At 45.8% G+C, this 20,260-nt stretch overlaps 1 protein-coding gene across 5 annotated transcripts in view; it reads right to left on the minus strand.

Moving 5' to 3' along the window:
• The window catches only part of TARS3 (threonyl-tRNA synthetase 3), a 52,817-nt gene extending 33,417 nt beyond the window's left edge, over positions 1-19,400 (minus strand). For 2 of the 5 annotated variants that reach the window (XM_089906664.1, XM_089906662.1), the window contains exons 1-8: positions 19,002-19,399; positions 17,971-18,036; positions 17,073-17,269; positions 9,978-10,101; positions 6,614-6,735; positions 4,930-5,047; positions 3,303-3,367; positions 547-625 (exon numbers count right to left, since the gene is read on the minus strand). In XM_089906664.1, coding sequence (XP_089762790.1) covers positions 547-625; positions 3,303-3,367; positions 4,930-5,047; positions 6,614-6,735; positions 9,978-10,101; positions 17,073-17,269; positions 17,971-18,036; positions 19,002-19,304 — 1,074 coding nt within the window. In that variant the 5' untranslated portion in view covers positions 19,305-19,399. Of the gene's footprint in view, positions 1-546; positions 626-3,302; positions 3,368-4,929; positions 5,048-6,613; positions 6,736-9,977; positions 10,102-17,072; positions 17,270-17,970; positions 18,037-19,001 lie in introns of all 5 variants that reach the window. The other 3 variants (XM_089906665.1, XM_089906663.1, XR_016391946.1) reach the window with 2 other exon arrangements.
• Positions 19,401-20,260: the final 860 nt, after the last annotated feature.

Here is a 20,260-nt window from a genome sequence, read left to right on the forward strand (position 1 = left end):
GAAGGCCAAGCACCGAGTCCATCACCCAGGAGAGGGCAGTGGAGGAAGAGGTGTGGGGACATGAAGACCAGCCTTGCTGACTGTCATCACCCTTCCTTCACCTGTGAGAAAACCAAGGCCTGCGAAGGGCAGGACGGTGATGTCAGTCTCAGGCCTCTTGATTCCAGAGCGCGTTTTCTGCATCATACCACTCTACCCTTTATTTTCTCCTTTTCCTACAGTACGTTATTCTTACATGCAGATAAACATTCTTGTTCACATTAGGGCAATTCAAGAAAACAACAGTATGCAGAACAATATTTTAATATAGATGAAAAAGAAATGCACTGTAACACGTATAGTAAGGTTAAATGATAAACAATTAAAGGCTACATATAATGTTCTAATTACCAAAATTCTAAAAAATTATATTATTTTTAGAAGCCCATATAAAAATCAAATATGAATGTAGTGTTTCTAAGAGGCATGGTGTTCAGGTTATAAAAGATATTATTGAATATCTAGTTCATCTTAAGTTTACTATATTAAGAAAAAATCAATACTTACCTTGAAAATTTTTATCTCTTTAATTTTTCCAGTGTGTCTTACATGGGGGCCTTTACAAAGGTCAACTAGTGGACCACACCTGTAATAAAATATTTAAAACATGCCCAGGCACAGTTATAGCTTTTGGGACTATTCATTAGAAACCATGTTCTATGTTTTGGGGCAATGTTTAATTTAGGAAAAACTTAATTTAAATGAATTTTTAATTTAAGGAGCAGGAAAGAGGCGATTCACCTAGTCTCAGATCCCAGCCTTCCCTCCTTCGCTCACATTCAAAAGCCACAGAATCCTTGGAAAGAAACTGTGCAGACAGAGACACCACTTTTCATTGTCACACCCTAAGGCTCCTAAAAACCTTCACTGTCTTAAAATCAGATAGCCATTTCCCTGCTCTACACTAATTTTCAAAACCGAAATTATATGACAGTTATAAAAAATGCGTTAAGTTGATATTTTACATTAAAAATGAAGTTCACCAAACCCACAGAATGCACACCAACACTGAAGCACGCTATAAGCATCGGTGTAGATGGATTGTAACTCATTTCCCACCTCTGGTGGGTAATCTTGACCATGGGGAAGTTGTGCATATATGGGGGCAAGGGTGTATGGGTACTCTCTGCATCTTCTTCTAAATTTTGCTGCGAACCTAAACGGCTCTAAAAAATAGTCTACTTAAAAAGTAAATAAATTCAAGGGTTTTTGTTTGTTTTAAGGCCCTCTGATTTCATGACAAAATGTCTAATTGTCTCTTGGTTTAGAAAAACAGCATACTGACTTAACAACGTAAATCTCAGGCAAAGGTTTAGATCAGAGACGACACTGCTATTAAAGCACACGGGGCTGCAACTGGGGACTCGCCTGCACCTATAATGAACAAGGGACCACTAAACCCTAACAAGCGCAGACTTTTCTCCAAGTACAGAAACATTAGCAGAGTTAAGATACCAATAATGTGGGTCTGAGGGAAGGTGACTTAACGTCAACCAATTTAAGGAAAATTTAGTAAAGAAAAAAGTTGTTCCTTAACTATTCCAACCAATTTTAAGTATTTTTAAAGTTCATTGGTTAAAAAGTTAAAAATTACAATGAATACATAAAGGGACTGGATTATTCGCCAAAGTACAATGAAGCTTTAAACATGAAAACATCATTTCTCTGAATGACCAGGCTTTTATGTATTGTTCTCTGTCCAAGATGGAGGTTGTAAGTCAATGCTCAGAGAAATGGAAAAAAATGCCTGATTAGCATGAAAGACTTTAATAAGCTAATCTTTAAATAATTCCATAGAAAAAAAGCCATTTATTTTCAAAAAATTAAATACAAGCCATTCCAATTGATAGAATAAGCATCAACGTTGACCTAAGTTAAAAAAAAAAACAACCCAAAATGTCAAGTATTAAAAGCCAGAAATTTAAAACTTAGAATACCTTTTCAATTTCTTCATTTATTTTTAAACTTTAAAATGATTATACTGACACTTATTTGTATTATAGGTAATAAATAACAAAATCTTATCAGGTCATTGGAGAGCAGCAAAAATAAGATAAGCATGGTATCCACCTTCAGCATAAAATGGCCATGTGTTCATATTATCATTTAAGAAATGCACTGTGGGGACCTCCCTGGTGGTGCAGTGGTTGAGAATCCGCCTGCCAATGCAGGGAACACGGGTTTGAGCCCTGGTCCGGGAAGATCCCACATGCCACGGAGCAACTAAGCCCGTGCACAACAACTACTGAGCCTGCACTCTAGAGCCTGTGAGCCACAACTACTGAGCTTGCGTGCCACAACTACTGAAGCCCACGTGCCTAGAGCCCGTGCTCCGCAACAAGAGAAGCCGCCACAGTGAGAAGCCCGTGCTTGGCAACGAAGAGTAGCCCCTGCTCGCTGCAACTAGAGAAAGCCCACGTGCAGCAATGAAGACCAAACACAGCCAAAAATAAATAAATACATTTATTTTTTTTAAAAAAGAAATGCACTGTACACAGCTGTGCATAAAGGGGGTATAACTTTACTCACAGTACAATTAAGTCAGAGAACCATAGTACTTGAGTGTGGAAAGGAAGTTCCCTGTGGAGGATATTTGTGGTTGTACTTATACAGGGACCAGGTCTTCTCCAATGGGACCGTGAAGGTCACAGGCAGCCAGAGAGCAGGACACACAGGAACAGAGACGAGCAGTACCCACAAGGCAGCTGAACAAATTGCCAGTAAAAGGGGTTGGGAGCCTAATGCCCAGCAAAACTAAGTGGTTTGGGTAGGGGCTCCCGCTGGCCTCTGCTTCCCACCACTTCTTGTCTCACTGTGAGTCCAGCTGACGCCTGGAGGGTAATGCTCTTGGACCCCAAGCAGTGGAGAGCGTGGTAAGAAGCAGAGAATCACTGCCCAAGGAGATGGTCCATGACAGCTCCCACCGCCCCTCAATAAGAATGTGGGAGGACAAACAGAATTCCTTTCCCTAACAGTCCCCCAAAATGTGAGGCCCTGAGAACACAGCCTTACCCACAGGGAGAAAGAGGCTGCTACAGCTAACATCCAGAAAACAGAATGTGTGTTTTTAGTACCATCCTAATAAATACAAATGAGAAAATAACAATTCCCCTTTGGTGATAACATTTCAGAGTCCCCACCTACAGCAGTACTATACCAACCATGCAAATTTACAAACAGACCACCCACCAAAGACAGACTTGCTACTGTTAATGCCTTCAGATGTACCACTGAGCAGTGTTTAAAATTCACACACACTTTACCTGTAAACTGTGGTTGTTGGCGTGTTAATCTTCTCCTTCAGGATGCGGCATTTAAATTTATTGTACTACAAAGAAAAATACATTTACATATTATCACACAAAATGTTTAAGTGGGAAAAAATGTTAACTTTTTTCAACACACACTGAATGGGCATCTGCTATGTTCTAGGTGCTGAGACTGTGGGGATACAAAGAGCTGAGAGCCCAGAGCTGTGCCATGCAGGACGGGAGCCTACTGAGCATATGAAATGCAACTGATCTGAAATGAGGTGCACCACAAGGGCAAAACACTGGATTTCAGAGGCATAATGTGAAAAGAAGAAAATAAAATAGCTCACTAATTACTTTTTATGTTGGTTACATGTTGAAGCAATATTTTTGATTTATTGGGTTAAATAAAATGTTATAAAAATTAATTTCATCTTTCTTTTACTTTTAAAAGGTGGCTACCAGAAAATTTAAGATGACATATGTGGCTCAGATTTGTGGATCTCATTATTGGACAGCACTGCTCTCGAAGATTCCAATTTTAACTATATGAAGTAAATAAAATTCTGAGGACATGTAAAAATTAAAAAAGGGAACCCTCCTGCACTGTTGGTGGGAATGTAAATTGATACAGCCACTATGGAGAACAGTATGGAGGTTCCTTAAAAAACTAAAAATAGAACTACCGTATGACCCAGCAATCCCACTACTGGGCATATACTCTGAGAAAACCATAATTCAAAAAGAGTCATGTACCACAATGTTCACTGCAGCTCTATTTACAATAGCCAGGACATGGAAGCAACCTAAATGTCCATCAACAGATGAATGGATAAAGAAGATGTGGCACATATATACAATGGAATATTACTCAGCCATAAAAAGGAACGAAATTGAGTTATTTGTAGTGAGGTGGATGGACCTAGAATCTGTCATACAGAGTGAAGTAAGTCATAAAGAGAAAAACAAATACCGTATGCTAACGCTTATATATGGAATTTTAAAAGTGGTACTGATGAACCTAGTGGCAGGGCAAGAACAAAGACACAGGTGTAGAGAATGGACTTGAGGGCACAGCGGGGGGCAGGCAGAAGCTGGGATGAAGTGAGAGAGTGACATGGACATATACACACTACCAAATGTCAAATAGATAGCTAGTGGGAAGCTGCTGCATAGCACAGGGAGATCAGCTCAGTGCTTTGTGATCACCTAGAGGGGTGGGATAGGGAGGGTGGGAGGCTGGCTCAAGAGGGAGGCGATATGGGGATATATGTATACATACAGCTGATTCACTTTGTTGAACAGCAGAAACTAACACAACATTGTAAAGCATTTTTACTCCAATAAAGATGTGAAAAAAAAAATTAGCAGAAAACCCCAAACAAAAGAGGAAAAGCCAGAATGAATAGATGGTATTATACATATTGTTGAATTCAATAGCCGGAGTACTAACAACACTCAGAATTAATCAGATTTGTAAAACACACATATGAAACTATTCACCCGGGCCTTCACCTACCTATGTCTGCATTAAAAATTCAACCAACCCGTTTGGAACAATTTGGTGAGCAGTGGCCAATTATTTGTTAAAACCAGTCGTCTATGTTAAATATTGTTCACGTTCCCGGCACGAAATCACCTTAAACAGGTCCAGCAGGGCCTCCTTACTGACTTCCAACCTTTCGAAAGGCTGCTGCTCTTTGATGATGGCCTTGCACATGCTCTCCAGCGCTGGCAGCTCTGTGCTGGACACGGCCCTGCAGGGAAAAGCAGTGAGAATCAGCACAGATCGATCAGACATGACCTTAGACCTGTGGCCTTTGTCACCAGCTGACTAGCCTTCTACATCGAGGAACGTGGTTCTTTACTGTCCAGGACTTCAGAGGGTCAGTCATCCTTTCACAAGGCAGGTAACCCTACTTCTCAAAGAGGGAGACAGAGGCACCAGCTGATGAACTGCCCTCGGTTCTCTGAACAGCCCCGTTGGACACTCCCCAGCTGGACCACAAGCTCCTCCGGGGCCTGATCATCTGGGCAGTCTTCCTCATTCTTCACACATTTACGTTTTTGTTCAAAAGCGTAGTGTGGAGTGTGCGCCATGCCCCTGCCCTAGACCAGGAGATCCAGGCTGGGAGGGAGCTCTGAGAGTGTGAACTGCAGGTCAGCCGGCCTCCGCTGGGCAGCCCCGGCTCCTCTCAGGAACCCCTGTCTGTGCTCACACCCCTCCAGCCCTGTGGGCCACCTGCATTCCTCAAACAAGCCGCACACACCCCGACCCAGGGCTGTCCCACAGAGGCCTGGGACGTTCTTCCCCCACCAGCCTCAGAGCTCGCTCCCTCTCTCCCTCTGTCCCACCCTGCTTCAAGGTCACTGAGCTCTCAGCTGACTGGCTGCCTGCTCAGGCCCCCACCTCCCCTTCACAGCCCTCACCCCCTCATCACCTCCGACGGCAGACGGCTGCGTGTCTGTCTATACCTGTCCCTCCCATCCAGACTGCTGAGCCCACGAGGACAGGCTGATCTGTCCAGTGCAGAGTCAGCAGCACCAAGCCCGGAGCACACAGGGGCGTCAACACGTCCTGCAGAATGACTCCAGGGGGGACTACGCTGGACAGGCTGGGAGCAGGAGCTGCAGAGTGCCAGGCGCTCGGTTAGGGAGGGGTCACTTTGGCAGCATGGAGGTGGCAGATGGCGGGGAAATGTACCACGGTCGTCCAGGCAAGGACGCTGGGGGTCTATGTTAAGGCAGAAGGTGGGGGAGAACTACTTAGGGGATAAGACTGGCAGAACTGGATGGAGTGACTGGGGGGGGGTAGGGGGTGGCAAGGAGCAGGGTGGGCTTGGGAAGACCCTCAGGTTTTGGTTTGAGAGCTGGTGGTTTCCTTAAGGGCGACGAGGGATATGGAGAAGGAGGTGGGCCAGGGCTGGGCCTGCTGCTTGTGATTTCAAGCACAGATCTACTTGAGGAACATGAGGCCGCTGAGAACCAGCCCCTCTGGCACCAGCTGTGGGACATGTGTGGCTGGGGTGGATAGCGCCCTTGACCATCACGGCGCAGAGCTGAACTATGTGCTCTCGAGGGATTAACCCTACAACTCTGGTCCGAATTAGTAGTTTGCCCTAGCCAAGTCTCAGGTTACATAAATAGTATATCACATCCTTCTCAAGAAAAGAAAGAAAACAATTTGAGAAGTTACCCTTGAATCTAAACTCATAAAATAATACTGTTCATAAATGGTGACCTAATCTATAATCACATTCTGCAATAGGTATTCACCACACTGATGTGTAACCACTATAAACACATGCACTCAGAGGCGTTACCTGTCTTTGAGGAACATGTCGTAGTAGAACCCGCAGTCGGTAGGTGGCCCGCAGCACAGGAGGCCCCCGTAGTGGAGCTCCAGGGCTTCCCCGAGGACGTGGGCACTGGAGTGCCAGTACACCTGCAGGCAGGACAGAGGCCGCGGCCACGACCACAGGTCACGGGAAGCCATCAGGCAGACAAGAGGACAAGCGAGCACGTGGATACAGTGTAAGGGGACAGACACTGGGACACAAGGCAGCATCAGTCTCTGGCCACTGCTGACGAGAGATGCTTCCTGAGCCCTGTCTGGAATCCCCGGCAGCCGGCTGCTTGGTTCTAACGTGCAGCTGCTGCTCTGTGTGGCACTGAAGCCCAGCTCCTAAACCACTTCCTTCTGTTCCTTGACCAACGAGCAGAGCAGCCGCCCAGAGCCGGTCCAGGCCCAGCGCAGAGGAACGCCAGGGAGTGCCGGGCATGGGCCCCCTTCCTCCTCCTCCAGGCAGCCTCTCTGAATCAGATTCGAGGCCACAGCGGCTGCTCATGACATCGCTCACGTTAACAAGATCCTGCGTCTACACTGCAGTCTTCACGTGCTGAATAGCACGTGGCTGTGGAAGTCTGAAAGATAACTCAAGACAGAGGGGTCACTGAGGACTGTCTGCTGGCTGCCGGGGTCCCCTGGGCAGGGTGTACATTAGTTAATTCACTGCAGTCCAAGGGCCAGTCCTTAGCTCTACAAGTTCAGAAAGTTGATTGGGTTTTGAATTACCAAGGAATCAACGGTTTACGGATACATTAAAACTAACCAGTCACCAAATATCAATAAATATAGATGCCAAAGGAACAAGACAATCGAGTCCTCTGGCAGCACCTTCCTCAATTAAATAGGAAACAAATTGCAATTAGAAAGCTGTCTGAGATAATAAACCGGAGTAGAGGGAGTTAGCTGGTTGAGCAGGCTCCGTGCAATCCCGACCCGCGGCACCAGGCATAGAGGCAGAACCCTCTGCTTGGGATGGTACAGGATGGCAGCCTGGCTGCCAGCGTCAGCCCAAGTACCTTCTTCGGTGCATTGTGCGCACCTGGAAATCAACTGAGCCAAACACTGTGTTAGGTGCTAGAGACACAAGAGAGAAAGAAATGAGAGCCACTGGCCTCATGCGGTTTGCAGCCTAGTGGGAGAGAGGGCAGGCAACAAACCTCTAAGTGCATCATCGCAAGACGAGAAGTGTATTTAAAAGAAGATGAGGGCTTCCCTAGTGGTGCAGTGGTTGAGAGTCCACCTGCCGATGCAGGGGACACGGGTTCGTGCCCCGGTCCGGGAATATCCCACATGCCACGGAGCGGCTGGGCCCGTGAGCCATGGTCGCTGAGCCTGTGCGTCCGGAGCCTATGCTCCGCAACGGGAGAGGCCACAACAGTGAGCGGCCGTGTACCGCAAACAAAAGATGAACAGGGTGCTGTAATCAAGAATCATGGCAGAGGCCCTGTATTCACAGAATGGTTAGGGTTGGGGGGATGTATCACAAAGCAGCTTGAGGAAGGCTGACAGGTAAGAACAAGCCAGCGGCCATGCAGGCCTTGGAGAGGGATTTGAGTTTTATTCTAATGAGTGGGATGTATTAAAAGGTTTTAAGCAGAAAAGAAATGATTGAATTTACATTTAAAACATAGGGCATCACAGAACTAGCAGCTTGGGTTCTTACATATATCTGGTTTTGTTTACACCTCAGATAAGTACCTTGTTTACACCTCAGATAAGTACCTATGCTTCCTGAGCATGAGGTCCCAGCAGCACATCGCTGACTGCTCCTGGGAGTTTGGCAAAGATTTAGAGCAGAACGAATACCCACATACATTCTCCTGCTGGACAGCATGCTTGCAAAAGGAAATATCTATTAGATATATTTTAAACTTGAAAGCTTTACCATTTTATAAAATGCTCCTTGTTTCTGGTGCGCGTATTTATCAACTTTACATGAACATTCTTGCTGTCACTTTCAACATGACTTTACCTAGAGGGTGGGGACTATTTACTTTCCTATGTTACATCATGCACTAAATAGTCTTGTAAATAGAAGCATCTTTTAAAATAGAAGTTTAAGAGTTTGCTATACAAAGGAGACGAATTTTTCTGTAAAGTAAAAAATGCTTTACAAAATCATTAATTTTATCATCTTGTAGATCTGAGTTTTCTAGATTTGCTTTTCTAGAATTTCCTTTTCATGGATATGCATTAAATATTCATAAATGGGTTTATGCTCAAAATCTTAATATGTTCATAGTAACAGGAAAATAAAATCCAAGAACAACAACAAAAAAGTCTCTGTTACTAAGTTACACTAAAAGAAGCATCAAGAGCTTGGAAAAGTTACTGAACCATCCTGAGCCTGTGTACTATTAACACGGTACCTGTGTGAAAAGGTAAGTGCAGACTCAGGGAGATAATGTACACGAGGGGCTGGGGCTGGTGCCTGGCACGGAACATTCTCATTTTCATAAACAACCACAAGTATTTCGGAAGCCCTGCAATGTGACACCAGGTGCCATGTTAGTATCAGGGTAGGCAGAGGGGCGGGCTGATGAGACACTCTAGAAACATTCCCCAAGATAATATGATAAATAAGTTTTCTCTTTCATGATGTCACTAAACACAGGGGGAAAGAACTCCAAAGAGGCCGACCCCTCCATAGAACATTAAGTTTGGTAGCTCCCCCGGCCCCCCACCCAAACACCTGACAGACTGAAAGCCTGCAGCAGCCCACTGTTAAAGAATCTGTTAGAGAACAGTGTCTGCAGGTCAACCAAGAGCCAGCTAGTGTGGGAAAGTGCTCAGGTCTTGGCAGGATTCCGCCCTCAGGAGAGGGTTAAAGCTAACTGCCGGGCCAGCTACCATGGCTGCTCCTACTTGACTTCTCCGGAGGCTGACACCACCCGAAAGTGTCTAGTCGTTTATTTCCTTGCTCACTACCCCTCCCACCAGTGAACTCTCTGTAGCAGGAGCCTCTGCCGCCCCACAAGGTCTGGCACGTGCACCCAACAGCTTAGATACTGGTCAGCTGACTGAGGGAATCAATACATGTTCACAAGTTCTGGGGTGACAGCTGGCATATAGTTAGGTGACAGTTGTTTGGGTTAGATCTTAAGTGAGAAAAACAATACATATAAGCTATGTATTTCGTTTAAAAACTGCTCTTTATGAATCACTTTTAAATATGGTGTTAATAATATTATATTTATTAAACACCAACAAATGCATTTTAAACCTTAGAAGGCCACAAAACCCATCATTCCTGACTTCGGTATGTGGCTTCATAATTACATAATGTAGTTGACAACATAAATAGCCGAAATATGGTGGGTTGGTCTTTAAACACTTACAGCTTGGGCTTCCTTGTCCTCAAACATGAGCAGCTCTAGGGTGGAGTCCCCTTCCAGCGGACGGTCCAGGTCCCACAGCTCCCCATTCACTTTGGCTATCACTGTGCTTTCTGCCAGCTCCTGACTGGTGAGAGAACAGTCACGTGGGCGTTAACGCACCACAGGCTAAAACAAAAGATGAAAATGATTTCCAGGGTTTCTTTCTTTAGTGGAAAGTACAAACGTAAACTAATAGGATAGATTTTTAAAAAATTTTGTAACACTTATTTTAAGTACAAAAGTAATAAGATACGTTCACTGTAAAAACTCAGAAAACAGAGAATGCACAGAATAAAATAAAAATCACATAAATCTCACCACCCAGATATCACCACTCATGTAACATTCTGGCACACGTTTTTCCAGTCTTTATCTATACCCGCCCCTCCTTCACACACCACACACACACACACACACACACACAGGCACACACCCCCATCATAAAAAAACATAGTTGCCTACATAATTTTCTTCACAACTATGCCATCAGACAGACTCCCAGAACATTCTGGAAGGACCACACTGATTAAGGAAGCCTCCTGCACACCAGGTCGTTGTGTGCTATCAGAGCGTACACTGCATAGACATCCGTGCACAGGCGGCTTTGTTCTTTGGTGACTTTTCTGGGAATAGGCCTTTGGAAGTAAAACTGTTAGGTCAAAGAGCATGTGCCTCTGAAGGGCTGCTGATAAATATTGTTTGAATGTACCACTTCCACGCACCCTGATTTTTTCAAACTTTGCCAATGTGATGTTGGAAATGGTTGTTTTAATTTGATTTATTGGATTATAAATGTTTCCTGGCCAGTTTACTTTTATGAACTGTCCATGTCCTTTGCCTATTTTCTACTGAGGTGTTGATCCTTTTCCTTTGTGTGTGTGTGTGTGTGTCTTTTCATTAACATTTATTGTTTGAAAATTACTGACAAAAATAACATGTTAAGAGAAGAGACCTAGAAAGCACAGAAAAGCACAAAGAAAAAAAATCACCCTCTGGACTTCCCTGACGGTCTAGTGGTTATGACTTCGTGCTTCCAACGCAGTGGGGTACAGGTTCGATCCCTGGTTGGGGAACTAAGATCCCACGTGTGCGGCCAAAAAAAAGATTCACCCTCAATCCAGTCACCCAGAAATTACTGTTAACATTTGCTGTCTGTCTTTCCACTTTTTTGGATAAATACATACACCAATGTAAAAATTTTAATAGTATTACTCTTTATGTTATATGATAACCTACTTTTTAAACTTAACAATAAACCATGACATTTTCCCCAACAGCAAACAGACTTGTAAAACATGCTATTTGACAGCTGCAGTAGAATTAAGATTTGTTTAATGAACCCACTATTGCTGGGATTTGGGTTATTTCTTTGTGGGTTTTGGTTTTTCTTGTTTTATTTTGACAATGACAAATAAAGCTGCAATGGACATTCTTGAACATACATCTCAGTTCCTGATTATTTTCTCAGCAAAAATTCTAGAAGTAAAACTACTGAGTCAAGGGATAAGCACTTTTAATGACTTTAATTGGACTATATTACCAAATTTTCCTATCAGGAGAGGGTCCCAAAATACCTTTCTCTGTGCTCTCACCTTGAGGAGTACAAAATTGTGTCCTCTTGACAATGTAACGTTTTCATTTGCATTTCTGTGAGTAACTTGAGCAGGGGCCCAGCACTGTGGTTAACAGCACACACTCTAGGGTCAGGCCGACCTGGGGTTAAACACTGGACAATTTGCTCAGCTTTTCTAAGCCTCGGTTTCCTCGTCAGCGAGATGGGAATTGCAGGACCTTCCTCATATATTTATCCTAAGGATTAAATAAGGTGTGCTCATAATAAGAACTTAATGCACGTTCAGTATTGTCCTCAGTGGAGCAGAATTTTATCTTCACCTTCGCTGGCCATGCCAGGCTGCTAAGGGCTCCTCAAGCCCATTCTCTCTGTCCTCTACAATCAGTGCCTGGCCGTCCCTGCAGCAGGAGGCAGCCACGTGGCTTAGGTGGAGGCAGAAGCGGTGTCCAGCACTGCCATATCTCAGCCTTAACGCCATGCAGGGCACCTGTCCATCCGGCCCTCTGTAGATGGAGCACACATGCTACGACCTTTGGACCATACGGACAAAGGAACACTGTACCAGACCACCCAACAGCCAGATGGAAGGAATTTAGGTCCCCAAATAAACGTATGGAGAAGCGCTGCATGCCAACCTGGACCCCGCACCCCCAGACTGCTGTCAGAGAGGCTCTAGTCGTATTTAAGGCACAAAGTTTTCTGTGGCCTGTTGCAGCAGCGTAGCCTGTGTCTTAACGCAGAAATAAGGGCCTGCAAGTGAGTAACAAAAAGAAATCATCTGGCATTGGCTTAGCGGATGGGCGGTGGGTTACACAGAAAGAGGTACTCAGACATGGAAAGCCAATAACCCTGTTACAGCATAACAAAGTGTCTCCTAAGACTTGCAGGCAAATAATGTGCTTACGATGCCTGTAGCACATGAGTAAACGGTTATACAAAGGCAAACGCTGGGATACACTGGGGAACTCTCGTGGCTTTTAACAAAATACTACCAGGCCAAGATAAGCTCAGACGGTATTTGTCCCCTTGCGAGGGAGGCTCTCTCCGCATGCGGCCTGTAAGCTCAACTGACTGGGAGTTCAGAAGTGTGAGGCTGTGCAAGATGCAAAAACAATCTTCTGTCCCAAAGAGCAGGAGGAACAGGCACTGACAGCCCTTTTCAAAGGCCGCACAGAGACAGACAACACAGCCTGGTCCAGCTACAAGGATCAGAGCCCGCAACCTCCAGTTTTGTCTGATCTTGGCCCATTTAACTGAGGGAGAGAGGAACAAGCAAAGGGCAAAGGCCAGGGAGTAAAAGGGTGAGAAGTCTCTGTCTAGGAGAAATCTTCAGTATGGTTACTTTCATGGGAAACCGACTAGAAGCTTCTAGTTAGAAGCCTACTACGGTTAATTGCTTGAGGGAATTGTTTTGCCAAACAAACTACAAGCCCAGCTTACAAGTACCTGTCACTGATCCTCAGGAGCCCTGAGCCCCACGTGTGCACCAGCAGGAGCCGCACCAGCAAACCTTGCGGCCTCCACCATGAACAACTGCCCGCACTTCAGATGTGGCAAGTGAAGGCGAGGGACAACAACAAGCCCTCCAAATTGCAAAATCAGGGCCGAAAGAGGGCGGTGGACAAGAGAGCTGCTCCCAGAGGACAAAGGGTGGCCAGATGGTTTGACCCGAGCCCCACCCACGCCCAGGCTGCAGACAAGATCTGGGGGCTCCTGAATACCACTGTCTGCCGCATCACTCCTCTTTTTTCCAAATGACACTTTAATCGTGATTGTGTTTATCCCACCACCATATACACGTGGCGTGGGCAGCCTCGTCTATCAGTTTACTTGCTGCTAGAGCACGAGCAGCCAGCCGATGGGGGTGTTGTGTGCTTCACCTGAAAATCCTGGGCTTTCTGCTGCCAGGGCCTGGAGTCGTCTCACCTGGAGAGTGAGGGAGTGTGGGGGATGATGCACGGCGGATGCTCACAGGTGTCTGGAGGTCCCAGCAGCACGCCGTGGCGGATGCTGTCCCCAAGACCATCCTTCCTCTCTCCTGTGGTGAGAGTGCCTGGGCTGGCCACGTGGCCAGCCAGCAGGAGCTACGTTTCCATTCTCTTACAGGCAGCGTAGCTGTGTGACTAAGCGTGAGCTAACAGGCTGTAGGTGGGAATTAAAACGTGCTGCTCCAGGGTCTTGGCCTCAAAGCACCCTTGCTCTCCAGCCGCTCTTCCCCTGCCTGCAAGCAGGTCCATGGGTGTGACCCAGCCTCCACCCCTAGACGTGGAAAAACCCTACCTAAGGGGATGGCAGAGCGACAAGATGCGGGGATCTTGGGTCCATGAAGGACTGCCTAGACCAGAGACGCCCACCAGCCTGGCCACCACGAGTCTCTCAGGGGAGAATGTGGCATCTGCCTTATTTAAGCCATGATCTCTAGGGGCTCTTTCCTGCAGCAGTTTAGTCAGAAGCCCCTGGGGGGCTCCTGGAAACACAGATGACTAACTGATTCAGCAAGTGTGGGATGGGGCCCGAGAATCTGCTCTTCCAGCAAGTTCCCAGGTGATGCTAATGCTGCTGGTTTGGGGACCACATTCCAAGAACTACTCTTCAATGAACTACTATGAACTGTCCTTTGCTCATTTTTTCTGCTGGGGTATTTCCTTGGGATAAATGGCTATGTATAGAATGACTGGATCCAAGGGTTGGGGTTTGCACATTTAAGAAAGAGACTGCGCCTCTGCATCCACGCTCCATTCCCCCACCAGTGCCATTTCCCCAAAATCATATCAATATTAACCATTATTCATAAATCTTTGACAGACCAATAGATAATACTAATTTGCATTTCTAAGATTATCTTTTCCTCCTTTTTATGCGTCATTTTTACGCATAGCCATTTTTCCTAAGTGTTTTTGACTCTGTCCGTCTTTTCCTTAATGATTTGTACCTTACATGTTACACTTAGGTAGGCCGACGCTCCCTCAGAGCAGGGAAAATCATCCATGCAATCAAGTCTCAGTAAACCAAGGGAACAGTCAGTATAATTTAATAAAACTATTATTTTTAACTTTATTTTTATAACCATACACCTTGCTGCACCCTTACTTATTTTAATAGTTTTTCAGTTAATACTGTTCTCTAATTCACTTTTTTAGTTTCCTCCTAGTTTAATTGTTCTTTTTCTAACTGCCTGAGTTGAATTCTTAGTTATTTCATTTTTTTTTATTCAATAATAAAAGCCTTCAACACTATAAATCTGTTCCTGATCACCACTTCAGATGTATTACATAGATTTTGAAATATATTCTCTTCATTAAAAGTAGTTTCTAAGAATACTCCTTTTTTACTCTTTTTATTTCCGAAAATACTTTTTATTTCTTTTCACCTGAGTATTTTGAAGTTTTTTTAATTTCCTAGTTTTGTTTTGTCTTGTTGTCATTTAATGCTTACTGAGTTCACAACGGATTTCACTTTGCTCACAGAATGCTAACTGTGTGTTTCTGTATTTTATTAAGATTCTGAGGAACCTAAAGCACGACCACAGGTGCCAAGAGAGAAGGCACCATCTGGGCCACAGCACAGAGATCAGGGACTAGCCACGAAGCCTACCTTAGAGTGTTATTATTCAGACCATATAATCTTAATTTTGGGCTATTTGATCAAAAACTGAGAAAGGCATGTTAAGGTCTGCCACTCTTTGTAAGGCCAACTGGCCCGAGGCAGGGGAACACAATCAGATTCACAGGTTGCATCAGAACAAAATTCTCCGGACCACCCAGTTCCAGAAACTGCCCTGGAGACATTCCGGACCACCCAGTTCCAGGAACTGACCTGGGGACTTTGAACCCAGCCCAGCCTTCCCGCCTTTCGAGGGGCGGGACTAACGGTCCCCCAGGATACCCGAAAAGACCACCAAATAAGGAATACCCTGTGCCCTCCCAGATTCACCACACCCCTTTCCCTTCTTCCCCTATAAAATCTTGCCCAACCCTCGCCCGGGCGCGACTTCTCTGGCCCCCTTTCTCCCGGACCAGTGAACCTCGCCCGGGAGCGCTCCCTAATAAAGCTCACTTGAAGCTTTCCTCTGTTTCGCGGTGCCGTTTGTTAAGATCTGACCTTACACTCTTGAGTTCCTATAATCTTGTATTTCTGGTTTGATGCTACGTTATATAACTCATAAAGGTGCATGACAAATTGGGAATTACAGTGTTCTTCTATTTTAAAAATAAGCCTCAGTCTCCCATTCAATGATTCTGTCTAATGATTTAGACAGCCCTAAATTCTGCTGTCTGATGGTAACATTAAGACCACTGCTTTCTTCTTATCAGGTTTGCCTGATATAGCTTTGCCCATGCTTTAGTTTTGGACAATTTTACTTTTTAGACACTCCTGTAACCCCTCTGTCATTAAACTCGAGGGTGGTTTTAAACTAGTACCTGTGGGAATGCAAGTCACTGACTGTACAATGAGAACACGTCCTATAATGAAATGACCTTGTTTCCCAAGCTTGGACAGTCTCTTCAGTGCAGGACGGCTCAGACTTCAATCCACCAACATGCAAATGTCTCTCCACGAGGAAACATAAACTTATTTTTGCCTCAAAGCCCGTTCCCAGCACATCTATTCCTCTCTCCTGGAAAGCACAGGAACAAGTTGGGAGGGGCCTTTAGGGTGTATGATATAATAGGATGAAAAATACAATCTTAACTATATTTTTCAAAGGAAATCTGAAGATTTTAATTGTTGAATAGTTTGCTTTTTAAATAATAAGTTTATTTACATGGCAGTTCTGAGCTATAGCTTCCACAGAATTTTATTTAATGCCAGGAATTAACATTAGTCAAAACAACACAACTTCACTGAAGTATCTAATTTCTAGGAAGGTCAAAGCTTCCAGGGCTGATCATAGCTCTAACACATACATCTTCAATCTATAATTAATAGGCCTTTTTGTACATTTCTAGAGTTGCTTTCATTTTCAGAGTATCTCTCATATATAGTATTTTATTTAATCTTTACAATCTCGTAAGGTAAACGATAAAAGTATTATTATTTCCACTTAAGATTTAAGAAAACAGGCTTGGAAAGCTTGAGGGATCTGCCCACATTGGTCCAAAGACCCACCCACAGTTATTTACTGGTGGAACAATGGCTTGGAGTCAAGCCCAACAAAAGACCTGTAAAATCTCATGGAAATAACTTGATGATGAACCGGGTCAATGTAATGTCACCTGTCAAGGATTATACATTTTTCTCTCCTATATGTTTTTATTAGAACTCTAAAAGTTGGACCCTTGAAAGAGAAGGAGATTGTGTTCTGATATTCAATTACTTATTAAATGGCCCCTTTAGAAGCCAAGAGGTAAATAATTACCTAATTACATTTAATTTATTCAATTGAGTAAGAAAAGAATATCTTAGCAGTCCCTAAGAACACATTTTCACCAAGCTCTGGCCCAACACTTAGTGCTGATTATCTGCTCCACACTACGGTTTACCTAATTTCAGCAGCCACTTGGTAAGGTGTCGTTTTCCAAGCTTCCCCTTCCACTGTTTTCCCATCAGCCACTCTTACTGTGATCACATTGCTTGTATTCCCCTTTTTTTCATAAATGGCAAGTAAGAGCTGATGATCTTTCTTCAGTATTTCAAAAAGCTTCAATCTTTCCTTCACAAAATTTGGTGGATTCTTCACCTGAAAACCATTAGAATACAGAAGGGTTAACAGACACAGTCCACTTTTTTCTAACTGCTCAGCTCTAAATAAGCCCCGCCCCTTCTCAGCAGGTCCCCAAGCAAGCCCCTATGACTCTGCTTTCACTCTCACCCCCTGGAGATTCCCCTCCCAGGGTCTAACTCCCTCCTAGCTCTCAGGATCCTGCGCAAAGCCCTCCTCTTCCAACTACCACACCCACTGGCATCGCCCTTCTCCACAGGTTTAACATGCTCGTGCACAGAGCCACACAACTCAGCCTTTATTGATACACCATCTGACTTGGTTCTCTAGTTGTTTCTCCCGTTTGTCTGAACTCCTCAGCCCGATGGATCCCTGAGGCCAAGATCCCTCTACTCCTACCAAATGTTGATGTGCCTGATCAATTCTGGTTGTTTTAATGATTTATATTTAAAAAACAAAGAAGCCGGTGTCCTTAACACAAAAGAAGAGCTCTGCTTTCTCAACTTAAATAGACTAAGGAGCCCTTTACAGCTGTGGGGCTGGCTCACCTCTAAGTTAAGACATCTTGTATCTAAGGCTAACAAAATTTTAAACACACTCCTGTGGCCCAAGCCGTAATTTACAGCAACTGTTTTAATTAAAACCCCTGGGCAATTAACTACATAAGCATATTTAAATTATAGGTAGTATTTTATATCATTTCCACAGCAATGACTTACCTCACTGTCAGGCCCGCTTTCCTTCTTCTTTTTAATGTCCTTTCCTTGGCTCTGACTAGGAGGAGGCTGAGAAATAAAGGGAAATAATAAACAACTCATCCCAATGACAACAAAGAGCAACATATCTGAAGCCCGAAGCAGGAGAGGGACAGGCCAGCAGGCAGCAAGCGTCCCATGTTTAGAGGCTCACGGCTGGGGCTCTCCTGACCATTACCTACAACCTTCAACAGGTAAGCCGTCTTCTGGGGTTCAATCCTTCCTGAATGTGCACTTTCACACATTCTTGCTAAGTACACTTAATATATTTTGCTCTTTAAAGTTTTTCCCCCCTAAATTTTAAACAAATAATGTCCCTGGATTAATGGTTGCATAGCTGCTCCCAGAGACTTTAAATGCACTGTTTCAGGAAGGTGTTGCCCAGGAGCACCACAGTCCGCTGGTACAAGGACTGAGAACACCCACAGTCTGAGAAGGCCTTCAGAACTTAGAAATGCATTACGTTAGAAGGTAAGTGAACCAAAACATTAAAATACGCTATTAAATGACAATATTAAATACGCAAATCTCAAGATAGACCTCCAAAACAAGGCAACAACTAAACACCCCAAACCACCTGTCATAAACAGCTCAGACCAGCCATTCACCAGGGGAAAGGGAAATGTTTCTACATGGAGCTGTTGGTCTTCCTGCCCAAGAAAATAAGTGTGAATTTTAAACACTGCAGCATTTTTTTCAGACAGGAAAATGCTATTTCTGCCACTGAAGAAAATGTGCGCCGAGCAATTTACGGGAAGAGCTGAGACATTACAGCGTTAGGTCAGCCTGGCAATCGCTGGAGACGCAGCGGCCGCGGCGTGTCCAGTCTGTCGCGGGTTCCCAGCCCGAGTGAGAGCGCGGGGCAGGGGGCCAGGAGGGCAGGCCCCGCCCCGCCCCCGCAGCGCACCTGCCGCCGCACGCACCCCCACCTGCCGCCCCAGGGCTCTCAGCGCACGAGCTCCGCCACGCCCTGCGGACAGGCACTAGCCCGGTACCTGAGCGCCCGCAGCCTCGCGCCCGGCCTCCTGCCGCAGCGCGCTCTCCCGCCGCGCCTGGTGGCTCAGCTCCTCCGCGAGGCACAGCCGCAGGCGGTACAGGCGGTGGCGCAGCTCGCGGTTCTCGGCCCGCAGCTGCGCCACCTCGCGCGTGAGGCACGGCCCCTCGGCCTGGCAGCGGTCGGGCGCGTTCAGCTGCTCGTCTCTCAGGCGGTGGACCTCCGTCCACAGCCAGCGGATGTCCTCCTCCTGCCGCGCCAGGCGCGACGCCACGGTATCCGCCGCCAGGGCCTCGGCCGCCATGGCGTCCGCCTCGCCTCACACAGGTACCGGCGCCCCGTGGGACACAGTCGCCAGCTAAGGGGCGCACTGCGGCGTCCGGGCGGGGGCCCGACGCTATATAAATAGCGGGGCGGGTGGGGGGAAACGGGGTGACGGGGCGGGGCGGGGCTCGCTGTACAGTGTAGGGGCGGGAAGATAGGAGCTGAGGAGGGCGGAGATATGGGGTGGGGCTATAGGAACTGTAGGGGGCGGGGTGAAGGGGAGAGACTGAGCGATAGGAACTGTAGGACGATGGGGAGGGGTGGGGCCGGCTGTGCACTGCAGAGGCTGGGCTATTGGAACTGTAGAGGGCGGGGCAAAGGAGAGGGGTGAGGCTGGCTGTGCACTGCAGGGGCAAGGCTGTAGGAACGGGGCGGGGGAGACGGGTTGGGGCGGGGCTGGTGTACCCACATTGGACACGCTTCGGGGCTGGGGGCCAAAACAGGCAGAGTGACCTGGAGAGTGGAGTGGGCCCTAAACAGGCTCGCTGTGCCTTCAAAGCTACGAGTATGTCGCCAAAATGCATATTGTCCAAAACCATCTCCCTTCCCAGAATGGCTCCTGTTTTCCCTCTCGTGAATCCATGGCAGTTACCATTCTTTTAACTTGCCACCAGGTTCTAAAAAGTGGCCACTGAGAATTGACCTTCTTTGGCCTCATGCCAAGGCTGCCCAAATGCAAAGGTCGCTGCACCAGGGCACGCAGATCGCTACAAAAATTTAAATCTGATGGCAAGAAATTGCTAGTTCCTCGAGGGTAGGACAAATGCCACATAGGTCTTTGTATCCCTTATAACCATAAGCACACACCTTCCCGTAGTAGGGACACAAGTTGGTTTTTATTAATATTCTTAGGGCTTAGAATGTGGCAAACCTTGTTCTAAATTCTGTACACAGATATTAACTCCTTTAATACTTATAGCGAGAGACACTATTGTT

Source organism: Delphinapterus leucas, chromosome 2, assembly GCF_059928025.1.
Source record: "Delphinapterus leucas isolate spDelLeu-1000000601 "Yukka" chromosome 2, BTC_Dleu_Yukka2, whole genome shotgun sequence".
Classification (NCBI taxonomy): domain Eukaryota; kingdom Metazoa; phylum Chordata; class Mammalia; order Artiodactyla; family Monodontidae; genus Delphinapterus; species Delphinapterus leucas.